Source organism: Poecilia reticulata, chromosome 5, assembly GCF_904066995.2.
Source record: "Poecilia reticulata chromosome 5, P_reticulata-male-v2, whole genome shotgun sequence".
Classification (NCBI taxonomy): domain Eukaryota; kingdom Metazoa; phylum Chordata; class Actinopteri; order Cyprinodontiformes; family Poeciliidae; genus Poecilia; species Poecilia reticulata.
In genome coordinates this window covers 27,406,088-27,427,759 of record NC_088834.1, presented here as the reverse complement: position 1 = coordinate 27,427,759, position 21,672 = coordinate 27,406,088, and the positions used below count along the sequence as shown (strand labels likewise).

The window sequence follows — 21,672 nt, the reverse complement described above, 5'->3', positions numbered from 1 at the left end:
TTAATATTGGTTTTGCTTAATGCGGACATCCTGAAATTATTTCACATGGTTCACGGATTGTGTTGTTGTGACAAAGAGGGGCCGGGCGGCAGAATTATTCTCAGAAGTGAACAGATGAAACAGATGGGGCCGTAATTTGTGGATCTTAAACTTGACTGGTGCCGTTCAACGACTTGAAACTCAGAAAACTACGTCTTTTTCTGAGCAATGAATGCACCATGCCGATTATATGAGGTTGCACTAGGAGCAACACTCTTCTGTGTGGAAGTCGTTACTGTGAGAAGACTTAAAAATTTGCCATTTCTGTATCGGTGAGTGGCAAGTCTGTCGCAATAAGAACTTAATCAATTAATTTAATTTCCATTCTGATGATTAATATTTTTTGAAGAGCCACTTTGTTTACAGAAAATTCATAATTCATTTATTTACGGCTTTTATTTTGGATATTTAAATTATCTTTCATAACCAGTGAGGGGTGTTGTGAACAAAATGACAGTTTAGTCAAATGAGACCATTTTCTTGAAAATGGTCTCAAAACAACAACATTACCATCTATCGCAATAATTTCTGGGCCAGTTCATCATCCAGTAAAATGTATTGCAACAGGCCTAGGTGTTCTTGCATTGTTATTCCATTATCATTACATTAGCTGAAAATCATCCCAAAAATATTTTTATTGCAATAATTTCTGACAATTTACCATCCAGCAAAATTTGTTATCTTAACAGGCCTAGTGAGGAGTTTAAGATAAAGTCAGAAAAAACTCAAATTGTTTTGAAAGCAATTTGAAGGGAAGCTGTTTTTTCCTGACTGCTGCCACAAATTAACTCAATTCAACTCAGACAACCAAACTTCAGCTTGCTGCTCATCTCACAATTTTAGCATGTTTTTCTATCATGGGTCGTCTCATACCTTTTCCAGCTAATAATTAGCCCCCCTGCCTTGAGGACATTCGTTCACCAGTTGAAGGAGTGACTCAACCTGGAGTGGAGCTGGGCAGACAACAGCAAGGCCGGCCAGCAAACCCGTTCCGTTTCGTTCTTTTGAACCCTTCAGCCTTTTTCTGTCACGGAACATGCTGGATTTATAAACACTGGGAGGCTTTTGGAAATCTCCAAGTTAAGCTAAGGATCTGCATAATCTCAGGAATGCAAACGGAGGCTGATGTTTTTAGTCATGTTATTGACACTATTAGCGCTAAACCCTGCAATATAATCCCCAAATCGATAACAATTTAGTTTTCATGAAGTCTGTTGTGTAGTGTGATGTCACCATTGCTACTTATTTAAATAATTAATAACAGCTCATAGGGGGAACTTTTTTTTTTATGCCGTTTACTTAGAATTTTTTATAGACAAATTTGAGTTGGCTAGAATTTTTTTAAGTAGGTAAAAGCTTAAAAATAATATCTTATGGGTGTATCTCTATGTAGGGTCCTGTTGCTTCAGTCTTAACACACTAAAGCAAAATGTTTCAAACAAAATTAAACACCCTGGGGACAACATGTGGATTAATGAACAACTTTTGACCGTCCTGTTGGTATGGCAGTGGATTCTCAGTGTAATAATCAACCAACACACTTCGACAACATGGCCGTAAACCTCTTATAACCCCGGAAAGCCTGATCCTGTGGAAAGACGCCAGCTTTGGTGCTAATCTGTTATCTGGTTGCCTTTCTAGGTGGAGCAACGGTCTTCAGCAGTTAATGTTGCGAGTGTCAACAAACTCATGGTTGCTGCTTGTTGTGTAAGCTGTACACACTACTCACTCTCTGCTAACCATGTGATGCGTTTAAGGAGGCCGTGGGAGATAGAGAGCATGACTCAAACAGCGTGATGATGAAATACGGACTGAAGAATACAAATGGATTTGAAGAAGTAAGCAAAAAAAAAAAAAAAAAGGTCACAATGACCTTTCAGTGTTACCATCTTTCAATAAAATTAGAGATAAGTGAAATTATGTGTGTGTCTTGTGGTTTTAGTCTCAAACTATACACTGAGGTCAGCCCACGTGGTGGTTTTTGACCCTGCCACCTGTGTGACCTTCGTGTTGTCCTGCTGACATTGGAGTTCATGACGTGTGAATGCAGTGAGCTGATCTGCTTGATAATGATAGATATTAGCAGTGAAATTAATAATTAATTCTTACACAAATAGATCAAAACTTTGTTTTGTTTTCTTCTTCACAAAAAGAAGAAAACTAAACATCGTGATCGTATAATCCCATCATAACCAACTAGTGAGAACTTTTATTTTGAGGTTTACATTCATTATGTTTCTTTATTATTATTATTTTAAAGTTGTATGACGTATTCTGCTAAAATCTCATTTGCTGGGAAACGTGTTTCTGTAAGAGGTTGTCATAAACATAACCTGTTAGCTCGGTTTATAAAAAAGGTGAACGCATCGTAACAGGCCTTGTTCCATTTTTTCCTGTAAAAACTAAAGCTAATTTAATTCGTACACGATTACAAACAGATATATATACATTCCTACTTAGCAGCCCGATAAAAAAATAAAGAAACGAGCTCCTGAGTGTGTTAATGTCGCATCTCTGTGAGAGAGGAGCAGCACTCGAACTCGATCCAGTTCAACTGCAGTTTTTCTTACTGAACCCCTCCACTATGTCTCATTTCAGCCCTCCCGGGGTTCAAACATGTGACTTTAAGCGGTAAATTGGGACTTTTTGACGTTTTCACCACGAACGCAGTTCGCCTAAAATAACAGGGTAACATATAGACGAAGAGCAGAGTAAACTGTACTGTATCCAGAAAGCTGAGGTAATCCGCCTGTAGCATCGGGCACATCTGTAACTGTGGTTAAATTGAAGATGTTCCTGGGTAAACACGGACATAACACTTACCTCGTCGGTGAAATGAGCTTCCGGTGAATTAACGTTAACTCCCCGCTTGATAAATTGCTGAATAGCAACAAATAAATGTATATTTTGAGCTGTAGAAAACAAGCAGCTTCTGCTTGTCGCTTCCTCTCCACGACAGCCTGTATATCTGAGTGACTGTGGGCGGAACTACACGCTGCGGAGGAGACACAGCGGAGGAGCCAATGAGAGGAGGCGGCACAGCAACACAGATAAAAGGAGGAAACAGGAGATCTCACTCCGCTCGGAAGAACAGGCGCACTTAAAATCACAGCAACTCAATTTAAAAAGGAAAGCTCGCACATGACTTGCCATTTCAAATACATTGATATGTTTCAAGGGGCTGTTTCTGTTAATTTTAATAGTTTTAGTAGCTAAATAAAGAAACGCCGATTTAGTTTCTCAGAAATTACAATACTTTGCAAGAACCACAACAAAAAAAACATTCAATGTATAAGTCTTATCGTCTTATCTTATAGAAAGCTGGCCCTTCAGAGTGTTGTTTCCTTTACAATCCATATTAGAGAATTTTGAGATATGAGACAATGTGGCTGAATATTGCGATTACCAGAAATACATTAACTAACACTGCTATGTCTTACTTCTTCAAATTTGTACTAGGCTCATAGTACATTTATTCGACTGAGAATTTATTGGGTTTAACCAACAAAGACTAGACCCGACAATGCAGATGATTTAAAGGTCACTATTAAAGCAACATGGGCATTATCGTTTTAAAAATTGTGTTATTGGCTTTATGTAGAGTTCGAACTTTCAGAGAAACTGAGTTTTGGAATCACATCTGCTGATTAATGTTAAAAATGAACGGGAATAAGCAAAAATAAATACTCAGCATCTCAATTCTAAAAACAAAATGTCAACCCAACTCTTCAGTAAAGTGGCAGAAATAGGCTACGTTGTCATACTCAAATGGATTCCAATGAGGATCATTTGTCAGATTAAAAGCTCCTTTTGGAAATAACCTTTAAAAGCGTATTAAACATTTTTCACATTTCCAATAAAAATAATCAGAAGTTTTCATTAGTAACAATGAAAGTGCAGAAAAACAATTACTAGAAATAAAGGCTTGAAAACATGATAGTGTAACATAAGTTTCACTAAGTGAAAATTGAATACATGGATAAATTCCAATTTATCGATATGACTGACTTGTTTTTAGCGTTTGAGTAAATCAAAATGGAGCATGTGCAAACAAATTTGACCAGACATGAGCTGAAAATTTTCATCTTATACCAAGATGAAACATTTCCCCCCTATTTTCAGAAATCTCAGACTAACTTTTTGATCCCATCAAGTCTCAAATTTCAACCTGAGTAAATGTGACTGAAATAAATGTTGACCAGAAAAATATTTCCTCCCTGATCGCTTCAGAAAACTCAGGAAATTTAAACGCTTCTTCTTAGGCCTCCCTAGTCCTACTTATGACTTCCATCAACATATGGAAGCCATTTTGGTTCATATCTTTAACCTGCGTTAAACAGAAATAAATGTGAATGAAATTGTGCGAGCTGCGACCTCCGACCTAAACACAAAGACAATCAAACCCATTTAAAAATGTCAGAACGTTTGTTAAAAACGTCACAGAAGATGTGCTTAGAGATTAATAACAATGATAGTTTATTTACGTTCCAGATCTGTTTGCATTGCCGTTGACATTTTCCCTGCTTCTAAGACAGACAGTTACAGTACAGTAGCATACAATATCTGTATTTTTATTCAGAACACATTTTGAATGATGGCTTAAAAACAAAAAGAATCAATGAAGGAAGAAGAAAAACAGAGGAAAGAGAATGAGATAAAAATAAATTTACACGTTCTAGGTAATATATTACACTTACACAAAATGCTATGTTGAGAGGAATCCACATTACAAGTTCCCAGTGAATCATACTTCAAAATGCTACAGCGACACAAATATAGAAGTAAAAATAAGGAGATGACGTAATAAACACGAGCCAAAAACTGAGCCTACCTTTCATGTGAGACAGAAATTAACTTCACAGTGTATAATAGGAAACTGATCATTTTTATAGACCTCTTTGAAACGTAATTTTACAGTGAATGTCTTCAAATCGCCACCCGTCTAAAAAAAGAAAATTTTTCAACTTAATATGGCAGGACTGATGGAGAAAAACAAAGTGAGATGCAAAAAAAAAAAAAAAGAAAAAAAAGACCCCAAGCGAAAATGTGTTCGAAACACTATTGCAAAGAGTGCGTCGGTTCAAGTACACAACTGCAATCTGAATCTAAAGCTGTGTGTAAAGCACTGTGCACCGAGAGAGAGGGAGGGAGAGAGGGCAACCTTCGGCGGCAGTTCGGACAAAAGGCATTCACAAGGTTTAGAGTTGCATGAGAGCCACGTTAAGTGTGATCTGGTCCTAAGGATTTCCTTCTGGATTGTTTTTTTCCCCTCTTATTTTAACGAGGTTGCTCTTTGTGTTAAATCCTGATGCAAAGGATGCTTGCTTGCTTTTCCGTTTGTGGTCATATCGATATTTCTATGATTCCACCTCGGACGGCGGGAGGCTGAGCGAGGTCGGAACGTTTCCTCCCAGAGAGAGAGCCTCTTCCGCCGCTCCGCCGTAGCCACGCGAGTCGCCGCGAGACGCCCTAACCCACAGCGGACCTCTGGCGCCCTCATGTGGAGCTGTACAGGGAGATCTGCTGCACCTTGCCAAGCTGCGTCAGCAGCCGCTTCATGCGGTGTTTGAGCTGAGGGAGGCGCGCAAGAGGCTCCGGAGGCTCCAGCTCCCCGGTGTAGTCCAGCCAGCTTTCCAGCACTGAGGAGGAGAAAAGAAGGTCAGAGGCTAATGGAGGCTTTGATCGGCTCAAACGCAGCATATCGTTTTTTTTCCCCCTTTACCGTCCAACTCTCGTTCTATGAAGTCCATCCTATGAGACACTTCGTCCTGGACAGCGTCGATGTGATCCAGCAGGTTGATTTGCCACTGTTGGTACTGGCCGTTATCTGCCAGGTTTCTCACATCATCCTCTCTGCTCTCAGCGTGCAACCATGACACACCCATTAAAGCCTAAGATAAAAATAAAGACGAGCCATATTTAGTTTCAGTAAATATTTTCAAAATAGCGCCAAGTTAACTGATGAGGCTTTTTGCAAAGTTCTGTAAATTTGATCTAAAATAGCTCAGATACTCAAAAATCCAATCTTCTAAAAATTCAGTGAATGCAACATGACAAGGTGCTACCAGGCCACTGCAGTGACAACACTCTTCAATGTCGAAGTTGTTATTGAAAGTCTGCCGTACTTAATACAGGTTTCACACACTTTTTCCACAGTAAAATTCAAGCACTTTTCAAGCAGTTTCAAGGAAACTTTTCCAGCAACACACTTTGGAGAAAAATAAAACAAACTAGTGACGGTTCACTATTATATGTCATTATGTGTTTATTGCTACTTCTTAGTTTACGTTAGGACTAATGTAAACTAATATATAACAAAATTTGATGTTTTGAAATGGAACTGCTGCTAATAATGTTAACCGCGGCATCAATAATATAATGTAGACGCCAACACCTATTTACAAAAACAGTTTCAGACATTTTAGATTGATGAAGTTTGAAGAAATTTGTTTTTCCAGATGCCTTTTTGTTATTGTAGAAATTTCAGTGATAAATTTGAAAGGACACATAACTTCTGAAAAGACAGTTAACTATAGATCACAAATGAACAGCTATATAAAAATGAGGCGTGAATAGTTTTAGTCCAAATTTATGAGAAAAAGTGCATTAAAATCTGATTAAAATAAGTTCACCACACACAGATTCAGAACCGCACAGCATTCTGGGGGAAGTAGACGGGAGAAAGGCGCAACTTCTCACGGCTAAGCTAAGCTAGGTTAGTGGCATCAAGTACTTCACTCATTCTTTGGTTACCTAAACTTGCGCAGCTACAGTGCCTCATAACTGCTTAAAAATATTTTTTCAAAAAACAGCGTGAAGTGAAATGTCTGGATAAAAGAACGGTCACATCAGCAGTTTGGGAGTATTTCAGATATTTAAAACAAAAAGGAAAACAATAATTGTCAACCAATATGAAATGCTTATGTTGCGATATGTTTTTCAGTCATATCGATTTTTAAAAATTTTTGGTTTACAGGAAGTAACTTTTGGAAGAGTTTTCCCTCATGGAAACCCCTTCAGGAACTAGCGCCATGAACCCGAACCTTGTTGCTGTTGCCCGTTGACTTGGGCCTGTCCATGTCCAGCAGGCTCCCAAAGCGCTGCTCCCTCTCCAGCAGCTCCTCCGTGCTCCTCATGCTGTCCTCCAGCTCGGAGCCCTGCCTGGTCTCCACCACTAGCCGCTGCTCCACGGCTGGGTAATACGTCCGCGGCTTCTGGTAGCAGTGTTCGCTGGTGATGTACGAGTCCTGGAAAGACGGGAAGGGGGAGGAGGAGCTGGAGGACGACGAGGCGGCGGAGGCTGTGGCCGTGGCGGCCCGGCTCAGCTTCTCCAGCGCGTTGGACATCAGGATCTCCCCCCTGCTCATGTCCTCGTCGGGGGTGAGCGGGGACGGGGCCGTGTTGCTGCCGCGGCACGAGTCCGAGCCGAGCCGCGGCCGGTCGAAGTGCTTCCACGGCTGCTGCCATAGCCTGAGGTCGGGGTGAGTGCTGCTCCTGCAACGATCCCACAATGAAGCTTCTAGAAAATACACGACGGTGCCATTTAAAGCCGACGCCTCGGACTCACTGTAAGACGTTCATCTTCAGCTGCAGTCCGTTGAGGATCTCCACCACGTGGTGCACGTCCCCCAGCAGCTGGTGGGTGGTGGTGATCTTTTTGGCGTTCTGGTGGGAGTAGTTGTCCTCCAGGAAGGAGAGGCCGTACATGTGGCCGTTGGTCAGCCACTCGCGGTCGTACCAGTAGCGCAGACTTTGCCTCTGACCTAAGATGGAGAAAAACGTTTCTTACAAACTGCCGAGTTCTTTTCCGGTGCAGAGGGGCATCTGATTTTAAACTGACTTCAACTGTAGCTGCGATTCCCTTTACAGTAAAATTGCGCAGATTGAATCGATTACTCCGGTTTTGATAAAGCTACCGTTTTTCCATAGAAAGTTTTTGAGCGAGGATGAGGTGGTTATTCAGAAGTATCGAAACGCTTTTTTCACATCACAGGAGTCACGTGACCAGCCGGATGTTACCACTGATGGAAACGTCGAAGAAGACAACAGAGGAAGTTGTCTTCGTGGTTTGTTTGGACAATGTGCATCAATCAAACCATCAAGGATAACACTTTTTTGGACGAATTCTCTTCTTACAAATATATTTGCCATCTGTTCTTTTATAAATAAACTGTTCTGCATTTACGTGTCTGATGCAAGCAGATCTGTTTCTTTCAAGTAGGTAACTACATGTCGGCCTCACCTGGCGGATCTCTGCAGATGTAGCAGGTGTATCTGTCCGGGACGTTGTCCTCCATCAGACCCATGCAGGTGCCGTGTTGCCAGCACAAACAATCCTCGCACTGATGAACGGGAGAAACGCGTTAGCTGAAAGCCGCGCGCTTTAACACGACGAATCGTGTCGAGAAGCGAAGCAAAAACCAGCACAACCTGAATCATGAAGTCGTTCTCCTCCTCCACCTCACAGATGCAGCGCACGATCTCCTGGTCGGTGGAGTCCAAAGCGCCGGAGTCGACGCTGAGGGGAGGCGTGGTGACGTCCAGGTCCATGTCGAAGTCGTCATCGCTCCAGCCGCAGCTGTCCGTGGACCAGTCGCTGATGCTGTCCTCGTCTAGAGGGGCAGGGAGAAGCACAACCGCTGGACTTCAAAAGGGGTTTTTCTTTGTCAATTCTGCCACGTCAGGATGTAAAAGTAGCCAGAAGCTGCTCGGTAATTGGATGATTTAATGGGAATCTGCAGGTTAAACCATGAAGCAAGCCACTGCAGCAGAGAAAAGCTCAGGGTTCAACCAACCATCAGTTTGATATTAGATATTAATGTCAGCGATGCACAGAGAAACCTGCTGGTTGGAAATGATCGGGGAAAAAATCCAACCTTTTTCAACACTCTTCAGAGTGGAAGTTGTTACAGTAGGCAGCAAATTTCGTACCGATTGGATTGAGTGGTGTTTAAAAATTAATCAGCAGCCAGCAGAAATGTTGTAAAAAGCAATTCAAAAACTAAAACTATATCCTACTAGAAATCAGGACATTTCATGTTCATTCAAACCAAGCAAGACGACAGTTTGGATAAGTGGATTAGCTCAGTGCCTTCCAGCCTGAGCCTCTGGGAAATGAGCCCTTTGAAAACTCATAATGTTACTATACATGTAACACACATCAAATTTTACAATGTCTTCCCTCACTTTTATTCTCCATTTGATAATTATTACATTTGTTTAGCATAAACGGCAACCAAGTTGCTATGCTAGCTTGAGCAGCAAAGCAGGTTGATGATTTTGACTGGCAGTCAATCAAAAAGATGAGCATAGCAAATGATGTTTGAAAAATATATTTTAGCTAATAAGTTATAAATATTGAAAAGCTTATTAGATGTTGTCACATCTGCTCTGCATATTTTGTAACAGTCTTTGCGAGTAATGGTACAGCAGTGAGCCACACTGTGGTTTTGTAGCCACATTTAGCTGCATTTAAGATGGAAAAAAAATTTAAAATCAGAATTGGCAGGTTAGATAAAAAAAATGGATCGGCCAGGAGCACTGCTGTTTCTGCTTGAATGAAGCAGAATATAAGACATAAACAGACCTTACAGTTCCAGGTGGAACTATTTCCAATTAAACTTTTTGTTTTATAACACTTAACTGAATGGTGAAGCACTTCAGTCAAGATCTGTCATTTTGTTTTAAATCTCCTGTCATCTACATTATAGCTAGTAATGCTTGTCGCCAATATAACATGTTAAATGATGCTTAAAATGTCTTTTCCAAATCATTTCTGCTCCACTTAACTGATAAAACCCTGTTTCACAGTGACACCATTAACCCCGCATATTCTCATATACAGTATTTAAAGAAGTGTGTGACCTATCAGAGCAGCAATTCTAGAAAAAAACTGGGCTTTAATTTGAATTTTAAAAAATGCTTCCATTGCTACTAGAGGTAAAACAAAATTGCCCCAAGTCTCTGATGCGTCTCTGGTGCAATATTTGCATCTTGTATTACATTAGATATTATTTGCAAAGCTGGCACCATGGCTGATTGAATCCCAAGCGTATAAAAGACGAGAGGAGGGAGCAGCTGTCACTTATTCAAACTGAAGCGTACACACACACACACACACACACACACACACACGGTTATAGATATACCCACCATCGACAAGTATCTGCTCTGTGTAGCTGTGTCCGGGCCTGCTGGGGTAGGCCTCAGGCTTGTGATTGTGTGAGAGGGGGAATTTGAGTGGCAAATTCAATTTGGAGTGAAGACCCAATACTGAGATGTCAATATTCTCCTCACTACCAGTGTTTTCTGTTAATACAGGGAGGGGTGGGGAGCAGATGTGAAACAAAAACGTCAGCTATGGAAATGCTCAACAAAACGCCCATCAGAGGCGACAAAACGTGGCACAAAAACCCCCAAAACAAACAAAATCAAAAAACAAACATCGTTGGTAGATTATGGACTGAACAACAACCAGGGACAACAAGTTCTCACACAGTTGGTTAAAGGTAGGGCTGGGCGATAAATCCATTTTATCGATTAATTAAATATTTGGCTTATGAAGACTTCATTTTGAAAAAAAAATAAAAAATGGGGGAGGGGGGTAAAAATTTGCATTTTTTTCAACCAACCAACTTATTGGGTTTCCATCGTTAAGGGTGATGTCAGCACGCCCATGGCGGCCATCTTGATTGACGAGCGTATTTTACAGCTTCTACTTATCTGAACTTTAATTCAAGTCAACTCTGTGACAAAATGTAAGGGCCAGATTAGTTTCTTTCATTACAAGAATGAAGTTATAATATTACAAGAATACAGTTATACAAGAATAAAGTCCCATTTCCTGAATAAAGTTGTAGCATTGGAAACAAATGAAAAAATAGAACAAATGATCCCAGCCTTGTTATTTTAAAACTTTTTTGGAAGATGCTTTTCCCTGAATCATTGCCTCTTTATTCTGCTAATATGACTGCATTCTCGAAATTAAACAAAAGATTCAAATAGTCTGGCCTTAATACATCATTGTACGACTCACAGAAGGGAAGACTCAAAAAATAACAATTTTGAAAATGTTTTCTGTCGTTTGGGGGGAATTTTTATTTTTTTTTTAGCAAAGACAAGTGGCAAGGAAAAAAAACTATTTTCAAAAATTGGAAAGAACAGATTTTCTTTCTAAAAAATATAACTATAAAATAATTTCTAAAAATGGGGATTTTATTTTTCAGCCATATCGCCCAGTCACAGTTAGAGGAAGGCAGCCTGTACATACATCCCAAACACAGTAAAGGTTTGGAACATAGAGATGAATGTATGAGTCCAGCCAATTAAATAATAAAAAAAAAAGCCCCTGAACTATAAAAAGAAATTATCTGACACATCCTGGCGGTCATGTTGGAGAGACAAAGCAGCCAGAAATGTTCCACTTCTCCCACACACCAGCTCAGTCACCGCACCAGGAGGAGTGAATGGAACGCTTTGTGCTTTTAGCAGGCCAGCCGTCACAGCAAGCGCGCATGCAGAGCAGCAGATGATTGACCTCGCCCAGCTCTGGGGACCTGCTTCTTACCAGACTTGGCCTTCTTTTTCTTCTTCTTTTTCTTTAGCTTAATGCGGAGGAAGTCCTTCTGTTTGGGTTTCTCTTTGGGTTTCCCTAAGGATCATGAAATAAACATTAAAGGCCATCAGAAAGACTGGACCTCTGGTTCAAAAAAGATGAAAAAGAAATTCATCTTTTATTGGAGGAGCATAATTTAGCTGTGATAAAACAAACAACAACAAAAAACATACATATTGGCATCTCTAACAATTCTAACTTTACTCCAAGTGTATTCTTTTTGTCATTAATGTTTTGCTTAAATAAAACTATGGCTTCTAAATCAAAATCTACTTAAAAATGTTACATGCAACACAAAGATCATATTTTACAAGCTTTCTGGTTTTCTACTGTTGTCATGGCAACTTGGTGGTTCAAGTGTACCTTGGTGGACCCAAATCTGCTTTTAATTGATGCATTATCATAACTTGGTTGTATACAGAAAGTGTTTTGAAATGAAAACTGGCCTGGATTCTGTTTTTATTGCCAAGAACAGAAGAAATACTTGTTCAGTTTCCTCCGTTTGAGGTACTGGCTGCCTTTGATTTAACAAGGAAAGTGTGCAAAAATCATTTGAAGTTTTTACATGTCGACCCCAACAGTGGAAGATAAACAATTATCATAAATAATTTAAGCCAAAGAAAACATACTTTATATGAGAAAAAACGGGGAATAAAGATGAATATCTAACTACATTTAACCCGTTTTTCACTAAATAAAACACTGCATCACACTCACCAATGTCAAAGCAAATCTTGTCAGTGTCCTTGTCCTGCAGCTGGCAGAGGTTCCTGTCCAGCTGGTTCTCCTTACTCTTCTCCCTCAGCAGCGCCCTCTGCTGGTGGCTGTGGGTGCTGACAGCAGGAGGGGCCGATGTGCGCCTGCCTGCAGCCTTAATGTCACCACGTGGAGCCGCAGCAGCTCCAACTGAGTCTGTAATGGAAAGAACTGGAATGAGTTCATGTACTGAGCAATTAAAGGGTGTCACAATTCAGAAACAGTGAATCTTATGGATGTATTATGACTGTTCATTCAAACATTGTCTTCAGAATTTTAAGGAACCCAAGTAAGGATGCAAGTTACTGATTAATGAGTTAACCTAAAGTTGATTGATGTTATTGATACACTAATGATTAATTGATAAGTGGCCATTTTCCTAAAAATCTAAGAAAAATGGCATTAGGTTTTTTTTTTATTAAGATGACAAAATGTTTTCAAAATATCAACATAAATACTGCAAATATTAAGAAAATTGCATTAACATTTTGTGTCAGCAGTGTTGCATACCAACATACTGGATTGTCGTTTCCTCACATTAAACTTTTTCATATTTTTGTTAGTTTTATAAAATAGAACATCAACATAAACCTGTTAATGAAAGATGAAAAGAATAAGATGTGAAACACTTAACAGAGAGAGGTTTGTGCTTATAAGCATCAAGTTCCCCCTCCCCTTCACATTACAATTCTTCATGTTCTCATAGCAAATTTTTTGACTGAAAAGTTGACGGCGCTATTAAGGTGATAACTTAAGAGTGTGGAGTGTTTATGATACAAAACAGAATCGTTTTAAGAGCATTTTACATCCCACACCAGACTCTATTTGGACCATTTCCCTTTCCGGTATTCCCCGCCATCTTTAATTTCTTTATCAGCTGGCTCCGCTAAGGGATGACCAGCGGCGCCCTCTGCTGGATGGCGCCAAACTACACCACTAAAAGAAAGTCTCAACGGATTTTTTAAGTTGGTCAATGTGAACTAATTTTAACCTAATAAACCATTAATCTGTGATTAACTGTTGGGAACCCTAAACCTGAGTGAAAATGGACAGGAACTCACGCATAGAGGCAGAAATGGTGCGGCGTCTCTTGGAGCTGTCCAGACCAGGAGCAGCAGCAGGCTGCTTGTCAGACGCCCTGGTCTGGACGTTCCTGGTGGGGCTGTGCAGTCCCTCCGCAGGCGGCTCTTCACCGTGGTAATATTTCATGTGATAATGCAGCAGCTTCGCTTTACGGAATGACTTGGTGCAGCCTGGAGCGCCACACTTGAAGGGATTGTGGTCGAGGTTGATGGACAGAACGGGAGGAGGCTGGTTTTTGATGACTCGGTACACTAAATAAATAAAATGAGAATTTTTTCTTTTTTTTAAAGCAGATAAAAACAACATACATGATGATCATTTCACAGACTTACATGGCTCTCGGCTGAATCTGTTGGGATTGTGGAAGCCCTGCTTCCGTACCGCTGAAAATATAATAAAAGAAAAATCCACCTTTTGAATAAATCGAATCATTTATTTTTTATTATATCCATTGTATTGCTGCTGTCGAGCTAAACGCTTACGTTTCACAAGCTGAGGAGGCGGTGCGTCCGCTGCAGGCTGTGCGCTCTCTGATTGGACGTTTGGCTTCTGCTCTGCATCGCCACTGGATTCGGCGGTCGTCGTAGTGACAGAGTCCCGCTCCGTCGGCGCCGGCGACTCGCTCTGCATCTCTGCGTATGGCTTGGGTGGCTCCGTGTATGGCTTTGTTACGCTCTGCTCCGACTCCTCCTCCTCCTTCTTCACGTCTCCGTTCACGCGGCGCTCTCCCTCCGTCTCCCCCTCGTCTTTTTCCACCTTCACGCCGTTCGTGAGTCCCGTTCCCTGCTCGGCGTCCGCAGGGTCGTTCAGCTCCGAGGTTTCCGACTCCTGTTTGGTATCGGCGTGCTCGGCCTCGGAGACGCCGTTCAGTTTAGGGTTTTTGTCGTTCACCGCGCCCTCCTCCTGCTCTTCATCGTCGCTGTTGCTGTCCTCGTCCTGGTCCGAAGTGCTGCGACGGGCGCGCTTGTTTTTGGGACAGCCGTTCTCCTGCGGCCTCCTGCGGTTCGGGGCCCTTCGCACCGCGTTCTTGTCTGAGGACCGAGATCTGCCCCCAGCTCCACCTCTCTATCAGAACAATTAAAAAAAAAAAAAACAAGTTCAGGGAATCGGCCAGAAGAAGCCACAGATATCAGCTGGATAGAATGTTACCTCTTTAATATAAGGCTTTACATGCATCCCCTTCACCGTCTGGATGACGCCGTCGTAGAACTTCACAGTGTAGGATGCTGAAGGTGAAAACACAGAAACTGAAGCAAACTATATTTTACACAATCAGCTCCATATTGTGTCTCACAAACACTCCTTGATTTTTACTTCCGTGTGTTACGACTACAACATTCTGTGCATTTAGTTGTGATTTTATCAAACAAGAACACAGAGTAGCACTTAACTGTGATGTTAAATGAAATACATTATTTCCTATAATTTTGCAACATTCAATTCACCAGAGTCGGCAACTATCCGAATCACATTTTTGCTGAATTTACAGCTGAAATGGATTTGGATTATGCAACTAAAAGAAATAACTTGACTTTTAAAAATAAGATAAGATGCCAGATTTGAGCCATTTTTCTGTGATTTTTTTTTGTTCATGGAATAATTTCAGTTAATTTCCACAGCAGAATGACACTAAAAGTACCAGTCACTTTTTATTTGGATCTATTTTCTTATGAGGTTGGAAACTGTGCAAATATCAAGAAACTGTAGCCATCATCTTTTTGAAAACGTTTTATTTTTTTCTTTTATATTAAAACCTAAACATAGAAATAAAAATAAAAAATAAAAAAAAGTTAATATTTATCAAAAATTAAACTGCCTTTTTTGTGGCTCTAAATCTGTTTTATTTAGCTGGACTGACAGCCTGGTTGTAGCTTCATCAACTGAGGAGCTTCTCTTTCCCATCAGAAGAAAAACATGCCAACAGCATGATGCTACCCCCACCATGTTTCAAAGGGGAGATGTTGTGTTTAGGGTGATGTTTACAGTCAGATTAAATGACATAATTGGACTCTTACCTAAAAGAAGAGAGTGACTTCTAAAGGGAATTAATTTATATCTGGAGTGCCAAAGTGAACTGGATACAAATGGATGCCACACTTTTTCCAGTCTATTATATCCCAATAAATCCATTCAAGTTAATTGCAACATGAGAAAATATTAATTACTTAAGAGGTCCAAACACTCTATATGCATCTGGAGAAGCTGAGGCTACTCACCATCTTTATTGACTGAAATGACCTTGGCTGGGTAGAAACGGCAGTCAGACCAGCTGGCCAGAACCTTGTCATTTACATGAAAGCCCTGGAGGATAGAACACAGGGATCTGAGTGACTTGTGCTGGCGAGCCGGTGTTTTCTAAAAGCCATCAGAGAACAGCACTGTTTTCTATAGCTTCGCTGAAGCTAGCATTTAGGAGGCGTAAACAAAACAAAGGTGGTGTGTGTTTTCCCCGTCTCTCCGGTCAGAATGGAGAGGGAGCGGACCGCCGTCTTACAGGTGAACTGTCGTCGTGCAGGCCCTGCCGTCTCAGCTGAATTCTCTCCACGGGTCTCAGGTACGGACTGGTCCAGTCAAACCATTCATCATAGCGGTGGCTCCACTGGCGGTAATGAATCAGTACTTTCTCATCGTCGTAGTCAATCTTCTCTATGTTGGCAGCATACCTTCAAAAAAAAAAAGAAAAAAAAGAAAAGAGTTAATAATGCATGATTAGGAAATCATGCTGGGGCTCAAATCCCAATTTGGGTTGCGTTTAAAATTTCCTACAGCCATCAAAATGCAACATAATGTGATCTTAGAGGGAAAGAAATTGATTTCCCTTGTAATGATTTCAGTGAGGTGAATCTGATGGGGGTTGGGGGAAAAAAGCGAGTAGTTTACTGGCACAGGAAAAATGAAGAAATAAAAAGTCTAAGATGTTTTTCCCAACCATAGCCAGTCAAATAAATAAAAGGAAAATATGCTACAAGAGGCTGAATGTGAGAAATGAGGGAAGTGAAAGAATGAGGGGAGGAATGAGCGAGGCCATGACTCACCAGTTTTTGAGGCTGTCTCTGGCCTCGAGCTGAGCTCCCACCTCAAATGTTATCCCTCTTCTGTTAGGGGGCGTCTTACTCATACTGCCCACATCAAGGCTCCCTTCCTGCACAAACACACACACGTACACACATTAACCGATAACATACCAACGCAAAGCTACACTCGTATAACCTTGGGTATGCTACAGAGACACAACACAGAGCCGTCAAGGTCTCTGCAGGCGCTCGGCTCCACAGCCGGTCTACAGATTGTGGAAAAAACTCGGCTCTGTGAACCTGAGTGGCAGGTTTGACGCCGAGCAGGGGAAGTGAGACCAGCAACTTAACAGCAGAACAACGCTGCTGGAAAACACCAGAGAGCAGATTCCCTCTGCAAAAACACACAAGTCATACGTTACATGCGCATCAACTAGAGAGACGCACCGTCTCAGCCGCAGATCAAAATGTAAAGTTACCCTTGATCAACTCTCACCTGAGATTTTCAGATCAAACACTAAATCAGATTTTTTTCTTCTTATTAATAATAAAAATTTCCGCCATTTCCTCATTTTCTGCATAGAAACAACACCAAGCAGCGTAACTAAGACGCTGCCCAGAGGAGTCAGACGTTGAGGTGTAGCAGGGTTTGAAGCAGAGATTTTAAAAGCTTTTCTTGATAGTATTTTAATAAGATACTTGATAAACTCCAGCTGTTTGAAGCACAAATTAAAGCCATGTGCTGCTGCTGCACACCACCAGTGAGCTGGCTGAAAGCAGGTCACTACACCAACTGTGATTAGTATTCAGATTCGGCCGACAAAAAAGAAAAAGAAAAAAAAACCACACAAAAATACGACTGAAACAAGCAGTTAGGTAACCGGCTAATTGCTAATTAAATTATGAGTGTTTTGTTCTGCTAGAGCTCAACAGGCACATGAAGAAAAACATCTTTAGCAGGTGCTTAATCTACATCTCTCTCTCTTATTGTTTTGACATATATATATATACAAGTCAAAACAATAAATTGCTGGATATTACTGGCAGTGTAGCAGCATAAATAGATTAGATCAGGACTTAAAAGCTATAGGTTTTGTTATCATTAGAATACCACACTGACCAGAAAATAAATCAGATCAAGGTTACGGACATGCGTTTTGATACACAGCTGAAGACACTCTTGTCATTTCTTCCATTGCTGTCAGATTAAATTGCAATACTTCTATCAAATAACCTGCAGGAGGATTTTTGTTTTAGGTGTTGCATTCCTTCTAAAAAGAGAATCCGGTACAAATCAGAATAGCAGGTCAGACCTCAATGAGAAGTGGAGACTGGCTTCAGCCTGGAAATCCCTGATCTAGTAGCTCTACTATGAACAAGGTGATGAAAACTGGACTAGTGAGGTGAGCCATGCCCCTGAAATGATGGTGAATATGTCCAGCGACGAGATATTCAAATGAGCATGTGAGACATTTGAAGAAAAACCCAACAATAAAAGAAAAAAAAAAACTATTATGCCAGAGAAATATTCACTCCGCATTTCTGGAGAAGACATAAAACGGCTAAAGACGGACCATTTTGACCGCCCGCCCCATTAAAAGCCAGCAGGAAGCAATGATGCGCCAAGCTGATTCCCGCATCGATTTCACTGCACGCTCCGTTAAATCCCACTCTGATTGTTTCACATGTACACGTTTCTAATACTGTCGGCTTCGGTTTAAAGAAAGGCCTAAATAAAAGGAGATTCATTCAGTCGTTAAAAGGAAGGAGGGCGAAAAAAAAGGCAACCGCATCATCCCTCCTCCGCTAACAGAGGTTCTTTTGTTATACATAAAAAAGCACGGCGGCCACGCTGACATACTGGCGCCCTTTTACTAATAAGCAACGATAAACATTTTTTAAAATACCGGCAGCGTCTTACTTCTCTCCCGCGTTCAGCCGCCTGGTGAGGTTCGCCATAGTGGAGGTGTTAGCTGGCTTTCATCAATGCAACACACTGCAACCTACAAACCGGATATCTCCACACTCCCCGGCCCACGTGTTTTCTGCTCAGCCGATTTCGCCGAACAGACAATAGGAGACAAAGACTACCGTGATCATCCTCGTGTGGCAGCTAAAATTCAGAGCACGACGTCAAAAAAGCATGGATAGTGATCCAGCCTGTGGAATACGATATTTAAAAATGGACCCGTTTGTTTTTATGGCCTGTAGAGAGCCAAGGATGACAAGACAGGCAGGCAGGGAGGGAGGAAGCCGGGGTTAAGATGCCCAAACTGGGTCAGAGGCTCCGATTATTGGAGGTTTAAAAGGTGAGAGCTTAGCGTATATGTTGTGTAAACATCAATTTACATATTAGTTAAGATTTAAGCAGGGGAAAGGTTACTTGGTGCGAACACAGTCTTCTTTATACGAAAGAACTACATACGTGGACAGGTTTCAGCTTTTATTTAAACGGATACAACGCGAACACGTGCTTAATTTGCAGGTAAGCTATTGTTGACCACTTCTACCGCTGCTAGCACTTTATTGTCCGGTGTTTTATAACCACAGGGCGCAGCAAGAGACAAACCAGCTGTACGTCAGTGGTTTAGAGAAACGTGATTGGTCGAGTCGGTGTAGCGTGGGCGGGTGCTCGCTGTAGCTCGCTGGCGATTGGACGCGCAGTTGTCAGTCACAGGGTGGGCTCTCCGTGGCCTCGCGCTAAGGCCTACCTCCTCGTACTTTTCCAACCGCGAACGAGCGGCGTGGAAATGCAAAACAGTAAACTTCTCCAACTGGGACACCGCACTCATATCTACGACTGTTCAGTCAGTAACAATAAACGTACGCCGAAATATAGAAGGGTAAACTCATAAAGAGCAAACAAAATGTACTTAGAGGACATTCAATTATTTACTTCGTCACGTTTGTTTTGAACTCTCCAAGCCGACATGCGGCATCATACCAAGTGTGTGATGCAGCCACAAACAGGGCCTCATTTACGGCGGTATAAACTCGGAGATGCACCATACTCAGAGGATTTAAGCCTCTTACCTGTTTTCCAGTCACTATGTGTCAGGTTGAGCGAAAAATGTAGCCTGCAATCCCTTGACTGCGCAGATACAGCCGCCTCCGCCTGTCTGCTCCAAACCACGCAGTTGAATTTCTCTCGCTTGCAATTACCACCGGCGCGGGTAGTGTAAAAGCACAGTGCGCATGCGTGAACCACGAACTGAACTCTTGGTAATTTAATTATTTAGATAGACACGGTTGTTCCTTTATTTGGAAAATAAGCAAGCTTAATATTCACAAACAAGGAAACTCTAAAGTCAAAATGCCATCTCCATATGCAGTGTCGGCCAAATATTGTATGCGCCCGAAGCAGAAGTAGAGTTGGGGCCAAATCAAATAATTTATTCAAATAAAAGTCGTAGATAAATTGTGGAATAGTGGAAATTGTGGAATCATACAAATTCCACCAGACTTTGTCTGGAATTTGTATGGGGAGTTCAGCATTTAAGAAAAGACTCGGTTAAAGTAGGACGTCAGTACAAATTCTTTCTTACTTATTAGTATGCAGTTACATTTGATATCACAATGAAATTTACCTCAAAACCATCAGAAATTATTGTAAATTAGCAACTGTAAATGACTGTTAACTGTAAAACGTATTACATTTTTTATACTACAACTTAAATCCTGAAGAAATTTACATTTTGAAATTTATGTTTGAAAAATGCCAATGCTATAGTTTAAATATTTTCCTCTGAGAGAAGTAACATGCTCTCGTGCCCCCCCTATTGGCCTGTGGACATAACAGCAACGCACTGCCATGAAGCAGAAACATATAATCAGAGGTTTTTTTTTTAAATAATCTTTTTCTGCTTTGAAATATATTTGAACTCTCTAGAATTACGGAGAAAACAAGAGGAATATTTTCATAGTTCTTTATTTTTGAAAATGCTCTATAATTTCAGTTTTCTCTGAAGAAAGAGTCGATATTGGTTCAAATTAAAGCAGCGAGTGAATGACTTTTCAGATAATTTACATCTTACATAGGCTTAGGCAGTTGAATAGTTGAATTCAGAAATTCTGCGAAGTAAATTAACAAACCTGGTTGGTCTGGAAGGAAATGGCAATCATTTAACTTTTCTTTTTCCCTTCAATGACTAGAATAGAGAAAATGGATTCTTACTCAATTAATCCATTAAATTCCGTCAGGATGTATTAATAATGCACGGCCTTCTAATGGAACAGCTCCCATGCTGCAGGAAGTGGTCTCATGTAGAAAATGACTCATGGGGCTGATGTGGAAAGACATTAAAGTAGAACAATTAAAGCCTAAAAGTCAAGGTTGCTGCAGGCAATTCATTGATAACATGTGGTGCATTCACTGTGCCTCTGAAACAGGAACTAGGATTTCAGAATGACGTCACATCCAACTTCACGTTCCGATTCATGAAAAAGACCGCAAGCATTTTTGAGACACGCAGTTCTGCCAGAAACCTTTCCGCATCCTTTAGTTGATTTGTGGATGAACAGTCTGGTCTCTAAAGCTCCTCCAGATGGACAGCACTAAAGTTAGAGACATCTGAACAGAGGCCATCTTTTGGGCTATTGTGAACCTGTTATAGTTAAACGTTACATAAAAATACTATAAATGTTTAAAAACACGGTTTTTACTTTGTCATCGTGAACTTTTTAAAACTGTCATGGTTTAAAAACTTGTAGTCGCATCAGGTTTTGGGAGAGGAAAAAGAGAAGAATACTGTCTGGATGCGCTGTACACGCAGTCGCCATATTGGATTTTGATTATCATGGTTGATGAGGAATTTCTTTCTAAATCTTGTGTTGCATCTTCACGGAAACATTCCAGTTATGTTTTTTAAACTTTTAATGTGAAAGTTTGTCTGACTTGCCCCAGTTGCAAGTGAGGAAAAACCAGTGCTAAGCTAATTACTATTAGCAATACGAGCTAATAATATAGTTCTCAGCTATTATGTTGCCATCATGGTCGTAATTAAAAATTTCAACCAAAACATTAAAACTTTATTTCTAGACAATTTTCAGCTAATTTGTTTTATTCACTCTGCTGGAACTTTTTTTGGAGTTAATTATAGTTGAATTAAAAATATACATTTTCTCTCTCTCATTGCCATAAGTTATCTTAGCAAGACCACAATCCAC

At 40.8% G+C, this 21,672-nt stretch overlaps 2 protein-coding genes across 6 annotated transcripts in view; both read right to left on the bottom strand.

Moving 5' to 3' along the window:
* The window catches only part of ndrg3a (ndrg family member 3a), a 51,671-nt gene extending 48,648 nt beyond the window's left edge, over positions 1 to 3,023 (bottom strand). For all 3 annotated transcript variants that reach the window (XM_008410544.2, XM_008410545.2, XM_008410547.3), the window contains exon 1: positions 2,863 to 3,023. The gene's annotated coding sequence lies outside the window, so the exon portion shown is untranslated. The remainder of the gene's footprint in view (positions 1 to 2,862) is intronic.
* A 1,468-nt stretch (positions 3,024 to 4,491) lies between these two features.
* Positions 4,492 to 19,700, bottom strand: phf20a (PHD finger protein 20, a). Of its 3 annotated transcripts, none has more exons than XM_008410548.3 (17): positions 19,540 to 19,700; positions 16,528 to 16,634; positions 15,987 to 16,155; positions 15,709 to 15,793; positions 14,642 to 14,718; positions 13,975 to 14,557; positions 13,825 to 13,875; positions 13,471 to 13,743; positions 12,371 to 12,565; positions 11,606 to 11,689; positions 10,192 to 10,347; positions 8,470 to 8,651; positions 8,282 to 8,381; positions 7,607 to 7,802; positions 7,083 to 7,533; positions 5,762 to 5,930; positions 4,492 to 5,678 (listed from the first exon to the last, which is right to left on the bottom strand). In XM_008410548.3, exons 2-17 carry the CDS (start codon positions 16,608 to 16,610, stop codon positions 5,536 to 5,538), a joined length of 2,997 nt encoding a protein of 998 aa, XP_008408770.2. In that variant the 5' UTR covers positions 16,611 to 16,634; positions 19,540 to 19,700; the 3' UTR covers positions 4,492 to 5,535. The 3 variants fall into 3 exon arrangements, with proteins under 3 accessions (XP_008408770.2, XP_008408771.2, XP_008408772.2); XM_008410549.3 differs by lacking the exon at positions 19,540 to 19,700 and adding an exon at positions 18,428 to 19,038; XM_008410550.3 differs by lacking the exon at positions 10,192 to 10,347 and having other exon boundaries at positions 19,540 to 19,699.
* Between the last annotated feature and the right edge of the window lie 1,972 nt (positions 19,701 to 21,672).